Source organism: Manis javanica, chromosome 1, assembly GCF_040802235.1.
Source record: "Manis javanica isolate MJ-LG chromosome 1, MJ_LKY, whole genome shotgun sequence".
NCBI lineage: Eukaryota > Metazoa > Chordata > Mammalia > Pholidota > Manidae > Manis > Manis javanica.
In genome coordinates, this window is record NC_133156.1 from 220,153,838 (window position 1) to 220,172,606 (window position 18,769).

The 18,769-nt window shown below is 36.5% G+C and overlaps 1 protein-coding gene and 3 non-coding genes across 4 annotated transcripts in view; all 4 read right to left on the bottom strand.

Annotated features, from left to right (window-relative positions):
• Positions 1 to 18,769, bottom strand: part of WDR43 (WD repeat domain 43) — a 39,866-nt gene that overhangs the window by 9,072 nt on the left and 12,025 nt on the right. Inside the window, exons 4-11 of the mRNA XM_017676602.3 lie at positions 14,758 to 14,878; positions 13,863 to 14,002; positions 10,087 to 10,189; positions 9,475 to 9,539; positions 7,394 to 7,565; positions 5,899 to 5,985; positions 4,867 to 4,998; positions 3,209 to 3,340 (exon numbers count right to left, since the gene is read on the bottom strand). Coding sequence (XP_017532091.1) covers positions 3,209 to 3,340; positions 4,867 to 4,998; positions 5,899 to 5,985; positions 7,394 to 7,565; positions 9,475 to 9,539; positions 10,087 to 10,189; positions 13,863 to 14,002; positions 14,758 to 14,878 — 952 coding nt within the window. The remainder of the gene's footprint in view (positions 1 to 3,208; positions 3,341 to 4,866; positions 4,999 to 5,898; positions 5,986 to 7,393; positions 7,566 to 9,474; positions 9,540 to 10,086; positions 10,190 to 13,862; positions 14,003 to 14,757; positions 14,879 to 18,769) is intronic.
• LOC118970750 (small nucleolar RNA SNORD53/SNORD92) lies at positions 4,490 to 4,565 on the bottom strand. Its single transcript, XR_005058838.1, has one exon. It is a non-coding gene; the product is annotated as a small nucleolar RNA SNORD53/SNORD92 (small nucleolar RNA).
• On the bottom strand, positions 5,342 to 5,419 carry LOC118970749 (small nucleolar RNA SNORD53/SNORD92). The gene has a single exon (XR_005058837.2). It is a non-coding gene; the product is annotated as a small nucleolar RNA SNORD53/SNORD92 (small nucleolar RNA).
• LOC118970751 (small nucleolar RNA SNORD53/SNORD92) lies at positions 14,321 to 14,405 on the bottom strand. Its single transcript, XR_005058839.1, has one exon. It is a non-coding gene; the product is annotated as a small nucleolar RNA SNORD53/SNORD92 (small nucleolar RNA).

Here is an 18,769-nt window from a genome sequence, read left to right on the forward strand (position 1 = left end):
AACATACATTTTTTATTCTAAGTAAATACCTAGGAACAGATTGGCTGGGTCTTATGGTAGGTATCTTAACTTTTAAGAAACTGCCAAACTGTTTTCCAAAGTACTTATAACCATTTTACATTCCCCCAGCAAAATATGAGAGCTCGAGTTGTTATACATCCTCACCAATAGATGGTATTGTCTTTTAAATTTTAATCATGTAGTGTTATCTCATGACTTGCACTCGAATTTGTGATGATTAATGATGTATATACCTTTACATGCACTTATTGGCCACCTGAATATTTTGTGAAGTATCTGTTCACAACTTTACTGTGTTTTGTCTGAGTTGAGTCTCATTATTGAGCTAAGAGTTCTATATATAATTCTGGATATAAATCCTTTGTCTGATGTATGAGTCGTGAATATTTTTCCCAGTCTTCAGTTTGCTTTTTCACTTCCTAAACAGGGTCATTTCAAGAGCAAAAGTTTTTAATTTTCATTAAGTCCAAATGATCAATTTCTCCTTTAGTGTTTCATGCTTTCTGTGATGCACCAAGAAGGCTTTTCCACTCAAGTTTACCTAGATTTTCTCCTATTTTGTTCTAGAAGCTTTGTAGGTTTTGGTTTTACATTTATGTCTATCTTCTACTTTGTGTTGACTTTTGTGTAAGGTGCGAGGTAAGAGTTGAAATTTTTTTTCAGTTGGTTCAGCACCAAGTGTTGAAAAGGCTTTACTTTCCCCACTGACTCGACCTCATACCTTTACTGAAAACCAACTATGTGTGGTCTATTAATGGATTCTGTATTTGGGCTCCTTAATCTATATATATATTTTTGCACTAATATCAAACTGTCTTGATTACCATACTTTTATCTAGAAACCAGGCAGGGTAAGTCCTCTAATTTTGCTCTTTATTAAAATAACTGTGGCTATTTCATGTCCTTTGAGTTTCAAAAAGATGGCTGCTAGAATTTAGTAGGGAATGCATTGAATATATAGATTAATTTGGGCAGAATTCCTCATTTTGACAATACTAAGTGTTCCTATGAACATGGTTTAGATCTCCATTAACTCAGATATTTGTTAATTTCTCTCTAATTTTGATGCAGAGGTAGAGGCATCTTTTGTAGATTTATCTAGGTATTTTTTGGTACTACTCTAAATGTAAATTTTTTTAAATATTTGATTTAATAACTACATTTCAAATCCAGTGTTACATCCCTGCCATTGCTTACTCTCCTTTCATTCCAATTTTTAATGTCCTCCTACTATATTTCATGTATACTCACTCATAAGGTTCCTTTGGAGAATGAGGAAGACTTTTTAAAGTGAAAAAATATTTGATTTTTCGTATTTGACTCGTTTCCAATTACTTCTAATTAAGTAAAACAACAAATCACCTCAAAATCCTTAACAATGAAAGGTCTTTCCTGTACAATACATTACAATTTAAGAAATGCTTTCAGAAACATTATTTCCTTTGTCCTCCCAACAAGTCTATGATGCCTGATAAAAGTACACACGGTCACCTTTGAAGTGACAAAGATTCTATTCTGAATCTCTTCAAGCTTCTAAGATCCAACTACCAGCTTACAGAAAATATGATGAACAGATGCATATGTTAAATATAGCATTTACTGGGTTAAGTAAACCAATAAAATGGATTTCGCAGAAGGCACAGTCTAGAACTTGGGAACCCCTACTGGGCAAATAACCAGGCTTCTCCAAAAAATAAACCGCAAAGGACAGAGGAGGCATATAAACCACATACAATATGGACTTGTTGGGATCCTCTGAAAAAGGCAAAAACTAAACTCAAGAAGTTTACAAGACAATCAGGGAAATACAAACACTAAATGGATATTTGATGGTTTTTAAGGAATTACTGTTTACTTTTTTAGTTTTGATAATGGATTGTGGTTATGTTTTTAAAAGGAGTTGTTACTGTTAGAGTTAACAGGAATGTATTTATAGATGAATGGATATATCTGAGATTTGTTTCACAGCAACCTGAGGAGGCATGTGGGCAGATAAATGAAACAATGATAGGTAGACTGGCTAGTACTAATATTCTGAAACTGAGTGACAGGTTCATAATGGCCCACTGTACTATTTTTAAATGTTTCGAAATGTTTCTTTAAAAATTTTTTTAAACCCAAGAAATTGGTAATTGATTCATTTGTACTACTGAAGGTTTCAAAGCATAGTAAGTTGGAAACAATGGCAGATATATTACATTTTAAAACCATCGCCAATTGTTTTCTATAGCTTATTTTTCATCAAATCCTCACTGAAGTTGCTATACCATGTTCAACCAAAATTCACCTTCCAGATTACATACACTCTCAATCTATTTTAAAAGTAACTGTAGATTTTTAAATATGCTGGTTTCCCCTCTCATTTTGTAAAATCACCTTAAGACACAAATATAAGATATTCCCACTTAGATCAAAATATAAATCAGACACTATTCACAGGTTACATATTAAAGTCACCTTTATACTAAGTGGCATCAAGAGTCGCTAAGAATAAATGCATCTAATGTATGTAAATTGCTTTAATGTGATCAGGCAATGTTTAAATTCAAATTTTTACACTTAAATTTTCTCTGCAGACCCCTGTCAAATTCTAGAATTTAAGAGGACCAAATGAAGTAACTTCGTACAAGCAGTCACCAACTTACAAACACAGAAATCATAAATGACTCCCTTTATACAAAGTTTTACCTCTAAATATTTCACAACATAACCCCCAACCCTCTTGAACTTTTCCCCCAAACCTCCTACCCATTGCCAAGGTTCCACCTCACCGCCCCCTCTCACGGCCAGGGGGAAATAAGTTTCTGGAATCCAGAGTAAAAACTCAGGAACGCATTTTCCTACAGAAAAAAATATAAATTGTGATCTAGAATGCTGAGTATTATAATTCAGCTATACTATGTTTATAAAGGCTTTTGTGAACTAAAGCCTAAGAACCTAATAATAGCTCAAAAACAGTATTTCTATGAGAAAATGCATTCCAGGTTCAAAATAATTCAATGCAATCCCTTTGTAGGTTGGTGACTGTCTGTATAGTGCCACCAAGTAATATATATTTGACAAAGTCACAAATATTAAATTGAAACTGGGTACATAACATGACTGTTCACTCTGCAAATGTACTGTTAATCACTTTCTAAGGAAAATTAACTATATTAACTCATTTAAAAACTGCTATAATACTTACATTTAGCATTTCGAAATCATTGCTTTCTAAGCCCTGTGCAAGAAGAACTGGAAAGCTATTTGTCTGTGGAAGGTCATCCTTTTCCCTTTTTGTATGTATATCCAGTGCTCCCAGGCGTTCTTCAATGCTAACCTACAGAACAGAAAAGATCTGTTAATGCTATACCAGAAGACCATAGTAGCTTGGTCAAATTACCTTGTGCGTCAGGAGACAAAAAGCACTAACTGATTCACACCTCAACCCTGGAAACCACTATTCTCTTTCTCATTCCAACAGAATCTCATTACCATAAAGCCAATGTTAGAAACAAGTGTAATGACTGCAACCCACGTTTCCTGAGTCTAGTGAAAAAAACTGTCCAAGAGGCCATGATCTGAAATGTAATTCATACAAATTGCTCTATATGAGGATTCATAACAGGCAAGGATCTGGCATCTGGTCACTAAAGCACAAGAAAAGACCTATTAGCACAGAGGCTTCTGGAAAGAGCACAGAAATGAATAAAATTTTAGTATACTGATATCAAAACTGTAATCCTACAATATTTAAGATGATAAAGAGAATATTAAGCATCTTGCCTTCACCCAAGTCTGCAGGAAACAAATATTATCAGAACAGCATAAAGTTACATTCCCAAAGCAATTTATTAAATGTCTCCGTACTTTTCTCTTTAAGACATGCCACACTACAACCAACTTCCTTGATAAAATATCTGAAATTCAAGTGTAAACAAACATGATGCAATTTGCTGTACAAAAACTCAACTGTAGAGAACTGATGCCTTATTAAAGCAACTCTAACAACCATGTTCTGCTATCCCCTTGGTAAGTAAATCAAAATACACATGTTCTACGACACCAAAGCAAACAAATACGTGTTGATAAAGCCTCCTGTCTCAGTTAACTTAAGAAAAACGTAAAACAGGCACGAGGAAATTAAAGGGTTGGATCTATCTAGAACAAGCTAAAGAAGGGGGACACATTATTTCTAAATGTAGATATCCTGTTACTGAAGAATTTTTAATGAAAAGTATTGTTAACTCCAACCCCTTACCCAATAAAGGAAGACATTCAGGTAAAGAAACATAATGGTCTTTCTCTAATGACAAAACAGTTAAAATTCTAGGTTACTGAGGAGTGCACATGTGAATGGAAGGTGAAAGAGGGCTCTGCATAGGAAATACAGGAACCAGAGGAGGGTCTGAGGAGTTGGGATGCACTCTAAGAGGTTATTATAATGACGATTGCTTTCAAAGACCAGCTAGCACTAACCCAGCCAGGACTGCTCAGCCAGCCAAGAGAAGAGGTATCACTGGAACTCAGCAACATGCAAAACCCAATGGAAATCATCACAGCAAGTCCTGGCTTCACTTATGTTGTCCTGGTATTCAATTATTTTATCCAGTTAACTATGAACAAATGGCCAAAACAGTACCCTCTTTAGTGAGTATGAGTTCTGTCTTCTCTATTAACAGTGGCAAAATAAGACTTACAAAGCTCACAGTGGAATTTCAGAACCTACACTGCTTGGGAGGAGACAAACAGTAGAAACCTCTGAAAGTTTGATGTTTCAGCTTCGGCTCTATCCAATGTTTCGGTTAGAATCTTCCAAGCAATCTTTAATTTCGGACTCAAAAATAGTCAGAATGGTTGTATTACCTCCTTTTCCCCTAACTTCCTCTTGTTTTCTACTTCCTCAGCAGATGGAGGGGGAGGCTTGATGGCTGCACGATGACCAGGTATCCCAGGAACCAGAACCTTTGCCTCAGAATTCATCACTGGTGTTCTCACCTGTTCCCGGGAAACAGCAAGGATGTACCAAAGGAAATTATGCCTTAGTCCTTGCCAAATTATCCCCAATGAGAAAACGAATGGCTTTTAAAAGGTTTTTCTACTGGAAAACTTGATATAAGTTTTATGACATGAATTAAAGACAGATTTTGTTTGAAGATTGGCAAATAAGTTTGTAAATTATAATCTCAAAGTTCAGTTTTAAAACTTCCAATTCACTTAAGAGTAAAAACCAGGAAAACAAAATCTACAGATTACACACAAAAACACTAACTTAGGAATGTTAAAGATGAAGCTGTACATGTTACGACCACCTCCAGTAACTAGCTGATCTTTGCCAGAAATGCTCAGACAGCCAAGAGAAAGGTGTCATCTCTGAAACTCAGCCAGATGCGAAACCATATGTATGTCATCATAGCATGTCTTGGCTTTTCTTTTCTCTACTGTTAAACATATGATATCACATATAGGTACGTTGTATTCAAAATAAGGCATCACAATTATGCCGTTATGTATTCGTATTAAATTTCAGCCCCATTATAGTTTTAGGTTTTATTTTACCCTGAAATTACAGCATTCCTCCCAACAAAGTTTAAGTATTTATTAAGTTTAATAAATAATAAATTTATTTATTGATGAATTTGATATTGATATTTATTCAATAATGAGGTATGAGGGTCAGGAAGAACAAAATCCGAGGTCTTTAACTTCTAGTCAAGACTCATTGCACAAGTTAAGAGCAAAGAAATGAATAAAATTTTACTATATTGATATCAAAACTGCAATCCCACAATATTTAAGATGATAAAGAGAATATTAAGCATCTAAACATATTACATAACAATTCAATTCACTCAAATCTCTTTTTTCTCAACTTCTCATAGATCATGTTGCACTCACCTTTTTTACAGCCGTTTCTACTTTGGGGGCCCAGCAGTTTGAAAGATCTCTCACTAAACACATATGAGGTTCTTTGGAACTTAAAGCCTGGGAATACAATTTTAAAGGGTGCAGGGTGAGGAGGGGGGGAAAAGTGTCAAACAAGGCAACTGGGAGTAAGAATAAAATGAAAAACAAATACTTAACTTGTGAATTTTTATAAATATACAAAGTGTGGAAGGCTTCCACACAAAACTATTTGCCACTCAGACTGCTCACCACGGCAGCTGAGGAAACCAGCAAACTGAAGCTACTGTAAGGCAGGTTCACTTTCCTCAGTTTTGAACTGCTCCCATTTTTTCACATGTACAGTTTTAAAAGATCAACTATCGTTTAAATATAACAGATCTTAAAGAAAACATACTGGTTTATCACCCTTATACATGTAAAAAAAAAAAAAAAAAAAAGGAACAATCGTACCCTAAAATTTCCTACTGCTATCCTCCAACAAGCAAGTCAAAGTCAAAACTGCTGATTAACAAAATGTTCCAAGGTGAACCTCTATGTGCCGAGATGGTATCAAATGGGGGACAACGTCAGATGCAGCAATGTTCCTATGTGCCCAAAAGGCTTTCAAGTTCCATGTCATTCTCTATGCCCATACACACTCAGTATCTGGAAAGATACATACACAAAAAAGGAAATAGTGGCTCCATCTGGAGAGGGAGATTGGGGGCCCACTTATGGTACTTAAGGGTCCACAAGAGCCTTACATTTATAGTAATACTTTTCTCCTCTTTTTATTAAACCATATCTGCATATTAAACTTTTAAAAAGTAAGTGTTTTTAAATAAATTCAGTAAGAGCTTGCTTGGGCATGTAACATTCCACCCAGTCTCCCTGAAGATCTTACTGAAAACAGTATTATAAATGAAACCTTAAGAAATTTCCTAACATGATCTTAATAACTCAACAAGTCTCCAAAGAAACTTCTGTAATCAGAAAGTGAAATCATTGCACCGCCCACTACATTCCCACTTAGAAAATTTAATGGATGCTATTACTAAAGGTTCTTTTATCAAGATTCCCCTTTTGGGTAGCTGGACAAAATTCACTCATCCCTGTGCTGACCAAAACGATAGCCACTAGGAATGAGTGGCTACTGAGGACTTGAAATGCAGCTCATCCAAACTGAGAGGTATTTGTAATAGAAAAATAAACACCAGATTTCAAACACACCAAATAAAGGAGAAGGGGGAATAAAGGAATAAAGTATCTAAATAATGTCTTTAACTTGATTAAACATTAAAATATCTTGGATATACTGGATTAAGTAAACTTTATATAGAGAGTTCTCATAAATTAAACCAACCAGTAAAATGTCCTTCAGTTAAGGGAGAATATATGACTTCTTTTTAAATATTCTCATAAGCAGACCATGTATCATTTTAAAATCATTCTTTTCCATGGACATGTTAATGCTATACTGCTTTACTCCAGACAGGCATCTACGTACCATTCGCTCAATGGTGGGCTGAAACCAATTGCCATATACAAGCAACAATGACATTTTGTCTGAGCAAAAACCAGCTGCTAGAATAGGGATGGGTTTTGGTGTTGATTTCTTGCCTTTCCCAGATGTGGCTATCTGAATTGTGCAGTTTGAAGTCAATGGCTTTTTGCAATATCTAGAAAAGGAAAAAAAAAATCAGATTAGAAATTTTGAAATAACATACTAATTAAGCTGGCCATCAAGTCATGAAATGTGACCCTCCTCTGGCCTCCACACCACCAACCCAGAATGTCCTGTCAAGACTTCATCTATTCCCACCCTGCCAACATTCAAGACCTCACCACAAAACTCTGCCTTGAGACCCATGTGCCTCTCCATCCCACCTTGTCAGCCACCGCTAGAGGCACCAAGCTCTCGAGTGCACTCTCCCCACCCTGAGCTTAAGCCCAGATGGCTCTGTACATGCCTTATTCTAATCAGCCCTGTCTCTGCTTCCAGCCCCCGAAGACCCACCATGCCTTGTGCAAAACAGTTCCAGGACTAAAATTATCAGCAAAATATCATCAACAAAATTAAACCCTCAATTTCTTCCCCAAGGACTCTCTTTATCTCCCAAGTTGTAGCTGTTTTCTCTCCAACACACTTTGTGCCGGGGCCGTGGACATGTGTGCTCCTTGTTCTCCAGTAACACTTCGAGACACGTAGTCTCTCCCTCCTTCAATTCTAAAACCTTTGAAACTGTTGTCACCAGATCCCAGCTATTTCCCCATCCTGCCATCACCCAGTGACCTTTGGTCACTCCTCCACATTTCTTAAAGATTTTAGTGGCTCATGCCATTCTATCCATCACCAGTCCTGAGGAACTCCTCTCTTGGTGGCTTCCATGCCCAGTCCAACACCCTGTCCTCTCAGTTTTTCACCCTTCCTATTCCCAGCAACCCTGCCCTTCCCACTACCTCGGCCACTCACTCCTCCTTGCCGGCCATCTCACCACCAAGCACGTGCCCTCCACCCTCTCAGCTATAGGCACCCACTCTCCCTACCCCTTACTCACTCCTACTAGTATGACTTCACAGCCACATCTACTCCAGGCTTTTGGCCTCTGCGTTAGCCTTCATTCCTCTGTGAGTATTTCCAACACATCAGACAGAATGACCTAAAATTTAAGTCAAACTTCACCCATCCTCTGCTTAGAATCCTTCAATGGCTTTACTATTACCCAGGGGAAAATGTCCAAGTCCCCACCGTGGCCCAGTACTTCAGGGCCCTCAATTATACATTCCACATACACGTATGACTATGTAAATAGAGGCCACAAGTGTTATACACTAAACTGCTAAAAGTTACCTCTAAGGAGCAAAACTCAATGAGACTTGGGTTTTATAAGCAACTGTCTATGCATCATCCTGGATGCTTTAAAATGAGTGCATACTGCTTTCATAATTAACTTACATTTAAATAAATTTCTGTACTAGGATTGTAAAAGGAAGGCAACTGACAATAAAAGTTGAAACCATTTTAAAGTTTAGCATTAACTACGCACATGACTGAGTCGCACACCATGTTTATAGTGTATGGCTAAGGTTGGTAAAGGGCCAGAGAGTAAATATTTTAGTTTTTTGGGGCCATGTATGATCTCTACTGGATTTGGCCTGCAGGCTATAACTTTCTGACCCCTGGTCTATGTCACTGCCTTCTGCCCACCAAAATACATTGCCAGGCGTCACTGACCCATAGTGCACCAAGGGGAGGCACCGCCAAAGGCAGAAATGCAGGCTTCACCAAAGTTCATAGGAAACTTTCTGGTTGAACTTCCTTTTAAAATTTATCATTAGAATTTCCAACATTTACTAAGCAAGCATCATAAAAAGTCACTCTCCTAGCCACAATTATGAAGAACTGGGTCCACAACTCCAAACACCTGAGTTCTCAATGAGAACATATATCATCATATGGATAAAGAATTAAGAATGCTTTTAAAACAATCTGACAAGTAATATAATGCAAAGACTACCCAGGTGTTAATATATAGAAATAACAAGTCAGAAGAAAACAAATTTCTGACTTGGAAACTTCTTACTTACCCATTTAATATGTGTTCAAAAAGATGAACTTGACCATCTCTGCATACAACAGCTAACTTGACAGGCTAAAAGAAAAATGTAACTGGTTACTCTAATGGGTAGCATTCTTTAGCCTACTCTAATGGATAATTACTTCCGCAATACATTTAGGAAAATTCAACTCTCCTCCCCACCCCTTTAAATAACCAGAGAAAACAGCAAGGATGCACAACTCTTGCATTTAAAAATAATCAGTGCCATCAAGATAGTAATTTGAGTTTTATTGTCAAGCTTATAAATAGAAGTTTAGGTAGGCCAAGAAGATAACACAGTCAAGGAGAAAGTGGCGCGGAAGTTAGAGGAACAAAGTCACTAACAAGGGCAGGGGCGACAAGGCCCTGTAGGTCACAGCACTCAGGGTTGCTGAGAATTCCACCATGCACTGTCCCTTCCCTCCTAAGAGCATACCACATTGATCTATCTAATGGTTACTTCCAACAGTTTAAGATTTCCACTCTATTTCGTTCTTCCTCCCTCATGTACCCCCTTTCCCAAATCAATAAATCATCAAAGCCTTGATTTTAAAAATAGCTGTGAATCAAAAATCAAGTTCTCAACAATCGAGCTATTTACCTCTTCTTTGTTTTCTGACAAAGTCAAGTCAATATAGACAGGTTCATCTGTAACTGTAAAAGACATCACTGCATTCTTTTCTTTGTTTTCTGATCGGACCTGCCTAGATAACAACAACACCAATGATTAGGTGGTAAGACAGACTGAAAAATAAAAAAAGACAAACACCTAAAGGGAGTCACAGATTTAGATTCCCAATAGCTTTTTCATCTTTTGAAAAGTAAGTAAGGTGACTAAAAATCAAAATAAGGAAAGCATTCACATCACTTAACATGGTTGCACAGAAAAAGAAAAAACATTAATGCATTTCTGGCAGTTTAAGCAATGAGTAACACTCTCTATTCTTCATTCATCTATTTGTCTATCTTGATGCCACTATCTTGATTACTGTGGCTTGACAAGTCTTGAAATCAGACAAATTGAGTCCTCCAACTTTTTTCCTTCTTTCTCAAAGTCGCTTTGGCTATTGCATTGCACTGCATTTGGATTTTAAAATCAGACTGTCAGAAGAGTCTGCCAGTATTTGATGGGTTTGCACTGAATGAACAGATTAACTGGAGAATTAGTATCATAGAAACACTGAGAAAAGATCTAGAAATATATATATGAGGATCATTATTCATTGATTCCTTATTTGAGAATTTGCCTAATTGCTAAAATTCATCTGGAAAGTTGCAAATCTTGTTTGTAGTACTTTCTTGCTCTTTAACAGATGCACACAAAACAGAATAAAATATGAGGTGCCTCAATATAGATGAGGTTAAACAAGGCCATGTTCTGCTTTCTTAACTCAGTTCTCATAATACAAGTATTCTTTGCACAGTCTATTTAGTGCCACATTTTTTGCTTCTGTGCTTCTTGTTAGTTATTTCCCTGTTTAAAATGACCCTCAAATGTAGTGCTGAAGCGCTATCTTGTGTTCCTAAAAGCAAAAAAGCTGTGCTATGCCTTTTGGAGAAATATCTGTGCTATATAAACTCTGCTCTAAGAGTCAATCAACTCTCTCTCTCCATAAAAAAAGGAAAACAAACATAAAACAAGGTTATGTATTGATTAGATGACGAAAATTGTGACCAGAGGCTTGTGTTTCCCCAATGAGTGATAATTCAGTATCTGATAAATCAGCACTTTATACAATGTAGGACTTTATACAATGTAACTACTTTGAATAATGAGAATTGGCTGTATATGTATATACATTTATACATGCAAAAACCAATTCACTGAAGAGAGTCTTTTCAACAAATGGCACTAGGAGCATTAGATATCCATAATGCAAAATATAAACTCCAATCCATTCCTCACACCATATACACAACTCAAAATAGATCACAGAACCAAATGTACGATGTAAAGCTAAAACTCCTAGGCGAAAACCTTTGTGACCTTAATTAAGCAAAGATTTCTAAACATGCTTTAGACTTACCAAAATTAAAAACTTCTCTTCAAAAAAAGAAGGTACAGACCAGGAGAAAAATATTTGCAAAACATATACTGAGAATGGATTTATTATAGTCAGAATATACAAAGAACTCTCAAAACTCAGTAAGAAAACAACCCAGTAAAAAACAGGCCACAATATTTGAATAGATATTTTATCAGAGAACATATCCAGATAGCAAATATACATATGAAAGACTGTCAACATCAACAGCCATTAGGGAAATGTAGATTAAAACCACACTGAGATACCACTACACACCTATTAAAACGGCTAAAATTAAATGACATATCAAGTGTTGGTGAGGATGTGAAGGAATTAGCTCTTATACACAGCTGGCAGGAATGTAAAATGGTACAATCACTCTGAAAAAATGTTTTCTTTAAAAATTAAATATATACCTATCATATGATTCAGCCATTGCACTCCAAGTTATTTACCCAAGAGAAATGAATCATATGTTCGTACAAAGACAAATGTCCATAAGAACTTTATTTGTAATGCATCAAAAAGCAGGGAGACTGGGGAGGGGAGGGTATTACAAAGGGATATGAGCAAATTCTTGGGAGCAATACACATGGTCACTGTCTTGACTGTGGTAAGGACTTCACATATATACATATGTCAACACTTAAATCAATCTGTAAAACTTAAATATGTACAGTTTATTATGTGTCAATTATACCTCAAAAAAGCTGTTTAAAAATATTTAGGCACAAATTTAAAAAAATAAAGACTGAATAAAAAAGTAACAAACATGATTTACAAATAGGATTCAAAATCAGTCTCTTTTCAACTTATGAGACTTTATACATTTATCAGTAAACAATCTTTCAACATTTTTATGTCTAGAAGAAAACTGAGAGCTGATTTGATAAATTCTAAATATTTCATGCACAATACATTCTTAGTGAAACAAGATTCATTCTAACATGAGGTCATTTATATAAAGGAAACTATCTTAGCCCATCAATAGTAAAGTTATCTCCTTATAGTAATATAAAAGGCATTTTTAAAAATACTCATCCAGTGACAAGAGATATTTAAATGTTATTTCCTTACAGAAATGTGTCTTCCAAAGGTAATTACCAGGAAACCTTTAGCTTACTCTACCTACCAAAACACAGTTTTGATAAATGGCCTTTTGGGGCAGCCTTTCAATATGGGTTTTTAACTTAATTGTCTTTTAAGTTTACTCCTCTGCTACAAGGAAGCCCCCAGGTATTCCTTACTATTTTCACAACCTTAAGACAACCTTAAGGAATTAAATGTCCTCAGTTAACCATCAGTAAGCAAGACATTACACTACCAAAGACAACAGAAATGAACTTCTCTATTACAGAAGCAATTCTATAGCTGGAGACGCCTAGATCTGGGGAGGCAAAGAGGTAAAACACTTGAAGTCCAAACACCTCAAGTAATAATCAAGAGATTTGGGTGGTAGATTTTAATTCTGGGCCTTACTAATGTTTTATGTAAGTGTTAAACCTTTGACAACTAAAATTATCCCAACAGGTGCTCTTCAAAAATCAGACAAGGACAGAAAACCAGTGCAGTTTGATGAACAGGAGGCATAATTAGGGACTACAGCTTAGCTAATGGCTTGAAGGTGAAGAGAGGTTCACATCAGTCCTCATGAACCTTCCTCCACAACTGCTTTAAGGAATACCTATTTGGTAAGTCCTATACTTCTGAATAGTATTTCGTATAAATTTATAGCCTTTCATGATCAAGAGCATGCTCAGCTAACTGATTAGTAGGATGAGAAACTACTCCCATTTTTAAAAATCTCTACTTATTTTGTCTATGACCAGTAGATGATGTCATAAAATCCAATAAATTTTTTGTATTTCTTAAATTTAAAAACTTTTGGATGGCCCTTTTAATTGGTATTAAAAAGTTAAAACCAAATAAACTTTTACTTTTAAAAGTGGTTTCAAAGGGAATTAGTAACAGCTACTACTACAAAAAAAGGCTGCTGGGAATTCTGACACAGCTAAGGAATTAACTGTCCTCAGTTAACCATCAGTAAACAAGACATTACACTACCAAAGCAGTCATCTACTTAATAAAATCAGAGACTTTCCTAAAAATTTTGCCCAGTCAAAAAAATATTCAGCCCACGGCACCTCTAAACAAGATGGTGGAGGTTCTACTATGTAATGCTTTTAAATCTTTCTCTTACGCAGGTGCAATTCTTCATTACAAGTTCAATGTAAAATATAACATTAATTACAATAAAACAAGCCTCATACTCATCATTTATATTAACCATATAAGCCGAGACAGTTTCTTTCAAGGCAATGCTCCCTCCCAAATCCAAAAGACTACATACCAGACATTAAGTAACCGGTCATGTACTGCTCCAGATAAGAAATAAAGACCTGTAATTCCATCAAAGGGTTGGCTTTCATTAGGAGGTCTGATAGTAGTGAACGTAAGTGATGAAACCGGCGTCGAATGTCCCGTGAAGTGCTAGAGAAAGTTAAATCTCATTTAAGAGAGGATGGGTATAAAGCAGCAAACATAAATTAAAGAATCCCTATGTATCATAAATAATATATATGATACATTAACTGATCAGAGCTCCAGACTAACGGTTACAGTTACATTTAATTCTAAACACTGTGCTTACTTGTGCTATATTCCTCTCCCCTTTAAAAACTCCATCTGAAAAAACTGAACATTGAGATAACCCTTCTAACTCCCATGACCCTACCCCACAATCATTATTTCTTCCATTTTTGAATTGAAGATTCACTTAATTCTATCCACTTCTGAAGGGGTGTTTGGGTGCTCAGACACAGCCAAGGAATTGTAGGTCCTCATTTTACTCTCAGCGAGTCGAAACCACAATTTTAAGGCATCATCACAGCACCAAAAGTTAACCCCTGAGCACACTCAAAATGTAATACTAAATCTCCAGTTCACTACTATTAAGTGTACCAAATGCTGGAAATCAAAATTACAATCATTGCATAGTAGAGTAAGAGATCCAAATTCCCCTTCCTTGTTCTATCCAGTCTTCCAATGCATGTACAGGGAACACGTCTAGCCTATTTAAGATCAACAAATGAGATCTGGAGGCTAATCCTTGTCTACTAATCCTACTGTATTTTGATAAGCTTGAAAATAACCACTGCACATTCTTAAAACAATATACTAGAACTCAGACTTCTGCCTTCCTCCTTGGGTGACTGTTATGCTTACAATTGATTTGATTTACTCACTCTGTAGACTTCTTTGGTCTCCAAAACCCATAGTTTGATTGTTCGACCAGCTGAAAGCAACATCTTTCCATCTGGACTGATACACAGGGAACTGACACTGCTATTGTCACCTTTCCATTTGCTGTATTAGGAATAGAAACAAAAACATCTCAATGAATGGGGAAAAACTTTACTCAGGGCAAAAAGAAGACAAAATACACATCTGGCATTAAAAATACCACTTAAGGTTCAATTATGCCGAACTGAATTCCCTAAAAGTTTGTGTCAGTTAAGTAACCTTGGACATATCACTATGATAAAGTCTCCCCAAAATGACAGAGATTCTCACAAGGCACCAGGAAATGGTAAGAGGTATAAGAATGTAACGGGTAGCTGTGTATCCTGTGATCCATGATTTAGCTAATGCCAAGGAAACTACCATGCTGGCGGGACCTCCACAAGTCTACCCTATCCCAACCATGATTCCTGCATTCTCTGGCAGATTGGCCTTTAATTTACTTAGCAACATAATGATTTCTTAAGAGACAGTCCAAAAAGGTTATTTCTACACCAAATCCACAAAGATGCACTCCCCACTTGTTAGGGTAAAATAAGATACAGATGATCCCTTTAGAATATTTCAAATATGATCATCAGCATGAGTCTTTCAAGTTTGTTGCACAGATTAATGCTTCTATAAAAAAGGTGCCTGGCTACTCACTTATAAGATCAAGAAATAACAGTAACAATCTTCTTACCAAAAACACATTGGAATATGTCCAATTACACATTTGGAAAAGCAAAATTAGATTCCCATCTTATACTATACACACATAACATTTAACTGATTAAACTACAACTAACTACTAAAAGTAACTAATAAAAATCTTAAAACTGTGCAACAAGTCATAAAATTAAGAATAAAAGGCTAGGAAAAAATACCAAAAGAATGCACTACAAGCACAGGATTAACACTCAGAATATATAAGTAGCTCTTTATATTCTACAAATAGGTCCCTGAGTTCAAAACAAGAACTCAAAATAAAAACAAAGGACATTTATATATATACATGAAAAATTCACAGAAGATACACAAATTGTCTATAAACATGAAAACATTCAAACTCACTAGTTTAATCAGAGAAATGAAGCAATAAAGATAACTTTTTATCCTCACCGGTTCCTAACATGTTTAACAATCACTCATTAATTCCCACAGCTTCAACACTCACTTATATTCATTATTCAACATGTATTTACTGAACTGATACACATTAAAAAAACATATGATCATATATGCACACTGAAGCCTGAAAAGCACTAGATCAGAAGTCTAGAAGACTGGTTCCAGAGGACTGACCTACACATACTGACATCTAAAGGCCTCCCATTTACTCTACAAATCAAGCTCAGCCACTGAGCCACAGCCACCACACACTTCCAATCCACTTTTTCATGTTTCATTTCCAACAGTGACAGGCAGTCAAGGATTCCCAGTCATTTCGAGAATGCCTTTAACGTGAAAAACAGAGACCAAAACCAAACAAAAATCAAAACACATCCTCAAGAAGGAGATGATATAAGGAAGAAAAGAAAACTTGAATTGTATAGCATCTTCAGAGTTAAATATATGCAAGAAATAATGCAGCAAAGAAGAAATATCGAGAAAAAAATAGGCCCTGGAAGTTAAAATTATGATTAGAGAAATTTAAAAACTCAGTACAAGATCTGGAAGATGAAATTGAGGCAATTTCCCAGGTAACTAAAGAAAGACACACGGGAAAGTAAGAAACTTAACAGGATTAGTCCAAGAGATGCAACATCTAACTAAGAGTACATACAACCAGACAACGATCTAAGAACAGAGGGGATCAACCTGTCAAATATACAGTACAAGGAAAATGAAGAACACAAACCCCCAGGTTAAATGGTCCCTCGAGTGCCAATACACTGACTAAAAAAAAAAAAGCAAGGGTATTTTAGAATATAAGGACAATTAACACTGAAAACTACACAATCAGCCAATGCTTCAAAATCCTGAGGGAAATTAATTCCCAACCCAAATTCAGTATCTTCAAAATATCAATCAACTGAGAGAATAAAAACACTGGTGGACAAGCAAAATCTCAATAAACGCACAATCCACTCACTGTTTCTCAGGAAGCTACCAATTCATGTGCTTCACCAAGAAGAGGGAGTAAACCAACAAAGAGAAAAAAGGGATAGAGGAGATAGAAACTCCATCTGACAAGAGAATTTTCATGATAATGATGAAATCCCAGGATAACTACTGCTAAGAAGACCCCAGAAGAAGACAGAGAAGTCCTCCAAACTAGAGGGAAGCCTCCAATAAATAAACACAGTTGACTGATTAACTCATATGTGTCCAAAAATAATGAAGATTTACACTACTGTAGAAGTGAGTATGAACTAATGACAGCATGTACAAAACTAAGCAAATAAGGTAATTTTAAGCCCCAAGAAATGCAAAATTTTGTGACAAAAAGATTATATAAACCTAATACAGTCCAAGGCTCATCTGTAACAATATTGGACAGGGAAAGGAAAGAGACGTGAGTTTCCTATGTTCCATAGTAGGAAATCAACAGATTGTACCTAAAATGGAAAGCGAAACTCATTATTAACAACAGCATAAGAATGCCAAGAATGAAAATGGAAACACAATATAGAGAGCACAGCTTGGATGGGAGCTCAAGCTTTGACTCAACCTATTTTCTCAACGGTAAAAGAGGGATAGAGCCCACCTGACAGTGTTATGATTAAATACAATGCGCTGAACACAGTGCCTTAAACAGTGTTAATTACCAGTCCCATGTGGAGGACCTGACTTTGTGAACTCTCATCCAGACATTTAAAAGCTACAGTTGCACAGGCCCCACCCCACACCTAGTGGATGAGAATCTGTACAGGTGTTTCTGTCATGAAACTACTATATATGACAGTGTGGAAACTACTGCCACACGTAGACAGAGTGCCAACACTTACTGGACCTCTAGGCAGATGACACACTCATCTTCATATCCAACCCCAAACCCTCCTTTAAATCTAAGCCTCCAGCGCCACCCCATCAGCTGGGTCTCACCTTCCTCATGTTATTTCAAATTCAACTTGTCTAAAAACTGCAAAACCATTTATTTCCCTCTTCTGATTGTAAGTTCTATTAACTGTACCACTATTTGCCTAATAAGTTCACAAAGCTGAAAATTCAGTAGTTATACTTGACTTAGTCACATCTAACTCCTTTCCGGCACTTTCTGTCACCCCTCCTACCCACTCAAAAGCGCTGATGCTTCTTGGCTGGTTATCTTTTCCATTGTTATTTCCCACTCTTAGACCACCCTACACCTTGACCATTACAAACACCACCTGGGATCTGGCCTCTCTGCATTTGAACCAGTTCCTTCCCATATATTCCACATAATGCTGGCAGATTACTTTGTCCTAAAGCATGGTTTTGTTACTTTATTCCCAAGACACTGACCTTCAGTGGTTCTCTCTTGCTTACTAAGACAGAATCTAAAACTCCAATAAAGTCATTTTAGTATACTAGAAAAACACTGTATGAGAATTCAAGACAGCAGAATTAGAACTCCCTCTCTGCCACTATTAGCTGTGAGACCATAGGCTTCATTATCCTCCTTAAGAGTCCTCATCTACATAAATAAGGTGAACTGCTTTCATCAGTCCAGTAGCTCTTATACAGCCAATCACAAGATTAGGTGCCCGAACTAGAAGAGTTGTCTGATATTTTTATCTATGACACCTACAGCTAGATTCTTAAGATACTGTGGCCCATGTCCTCTACCATCATTATTCCCTAATACACCCCTCCTCTAAATTACCTGCCCGGTTCCATGTAAACCTTTCACTTTTCCTCCTAGCCTTTGTTCTTGCCATCTCCCCACCTTCCTTTCCCTGCCTTCAAAAGGATTCTCCCACCCTCTTCTAGCCAAATCTTACCTGTCCTAAAAGGCCCAAATGAAATCCATTCCCTCCCACTAGGGTTTCCCAC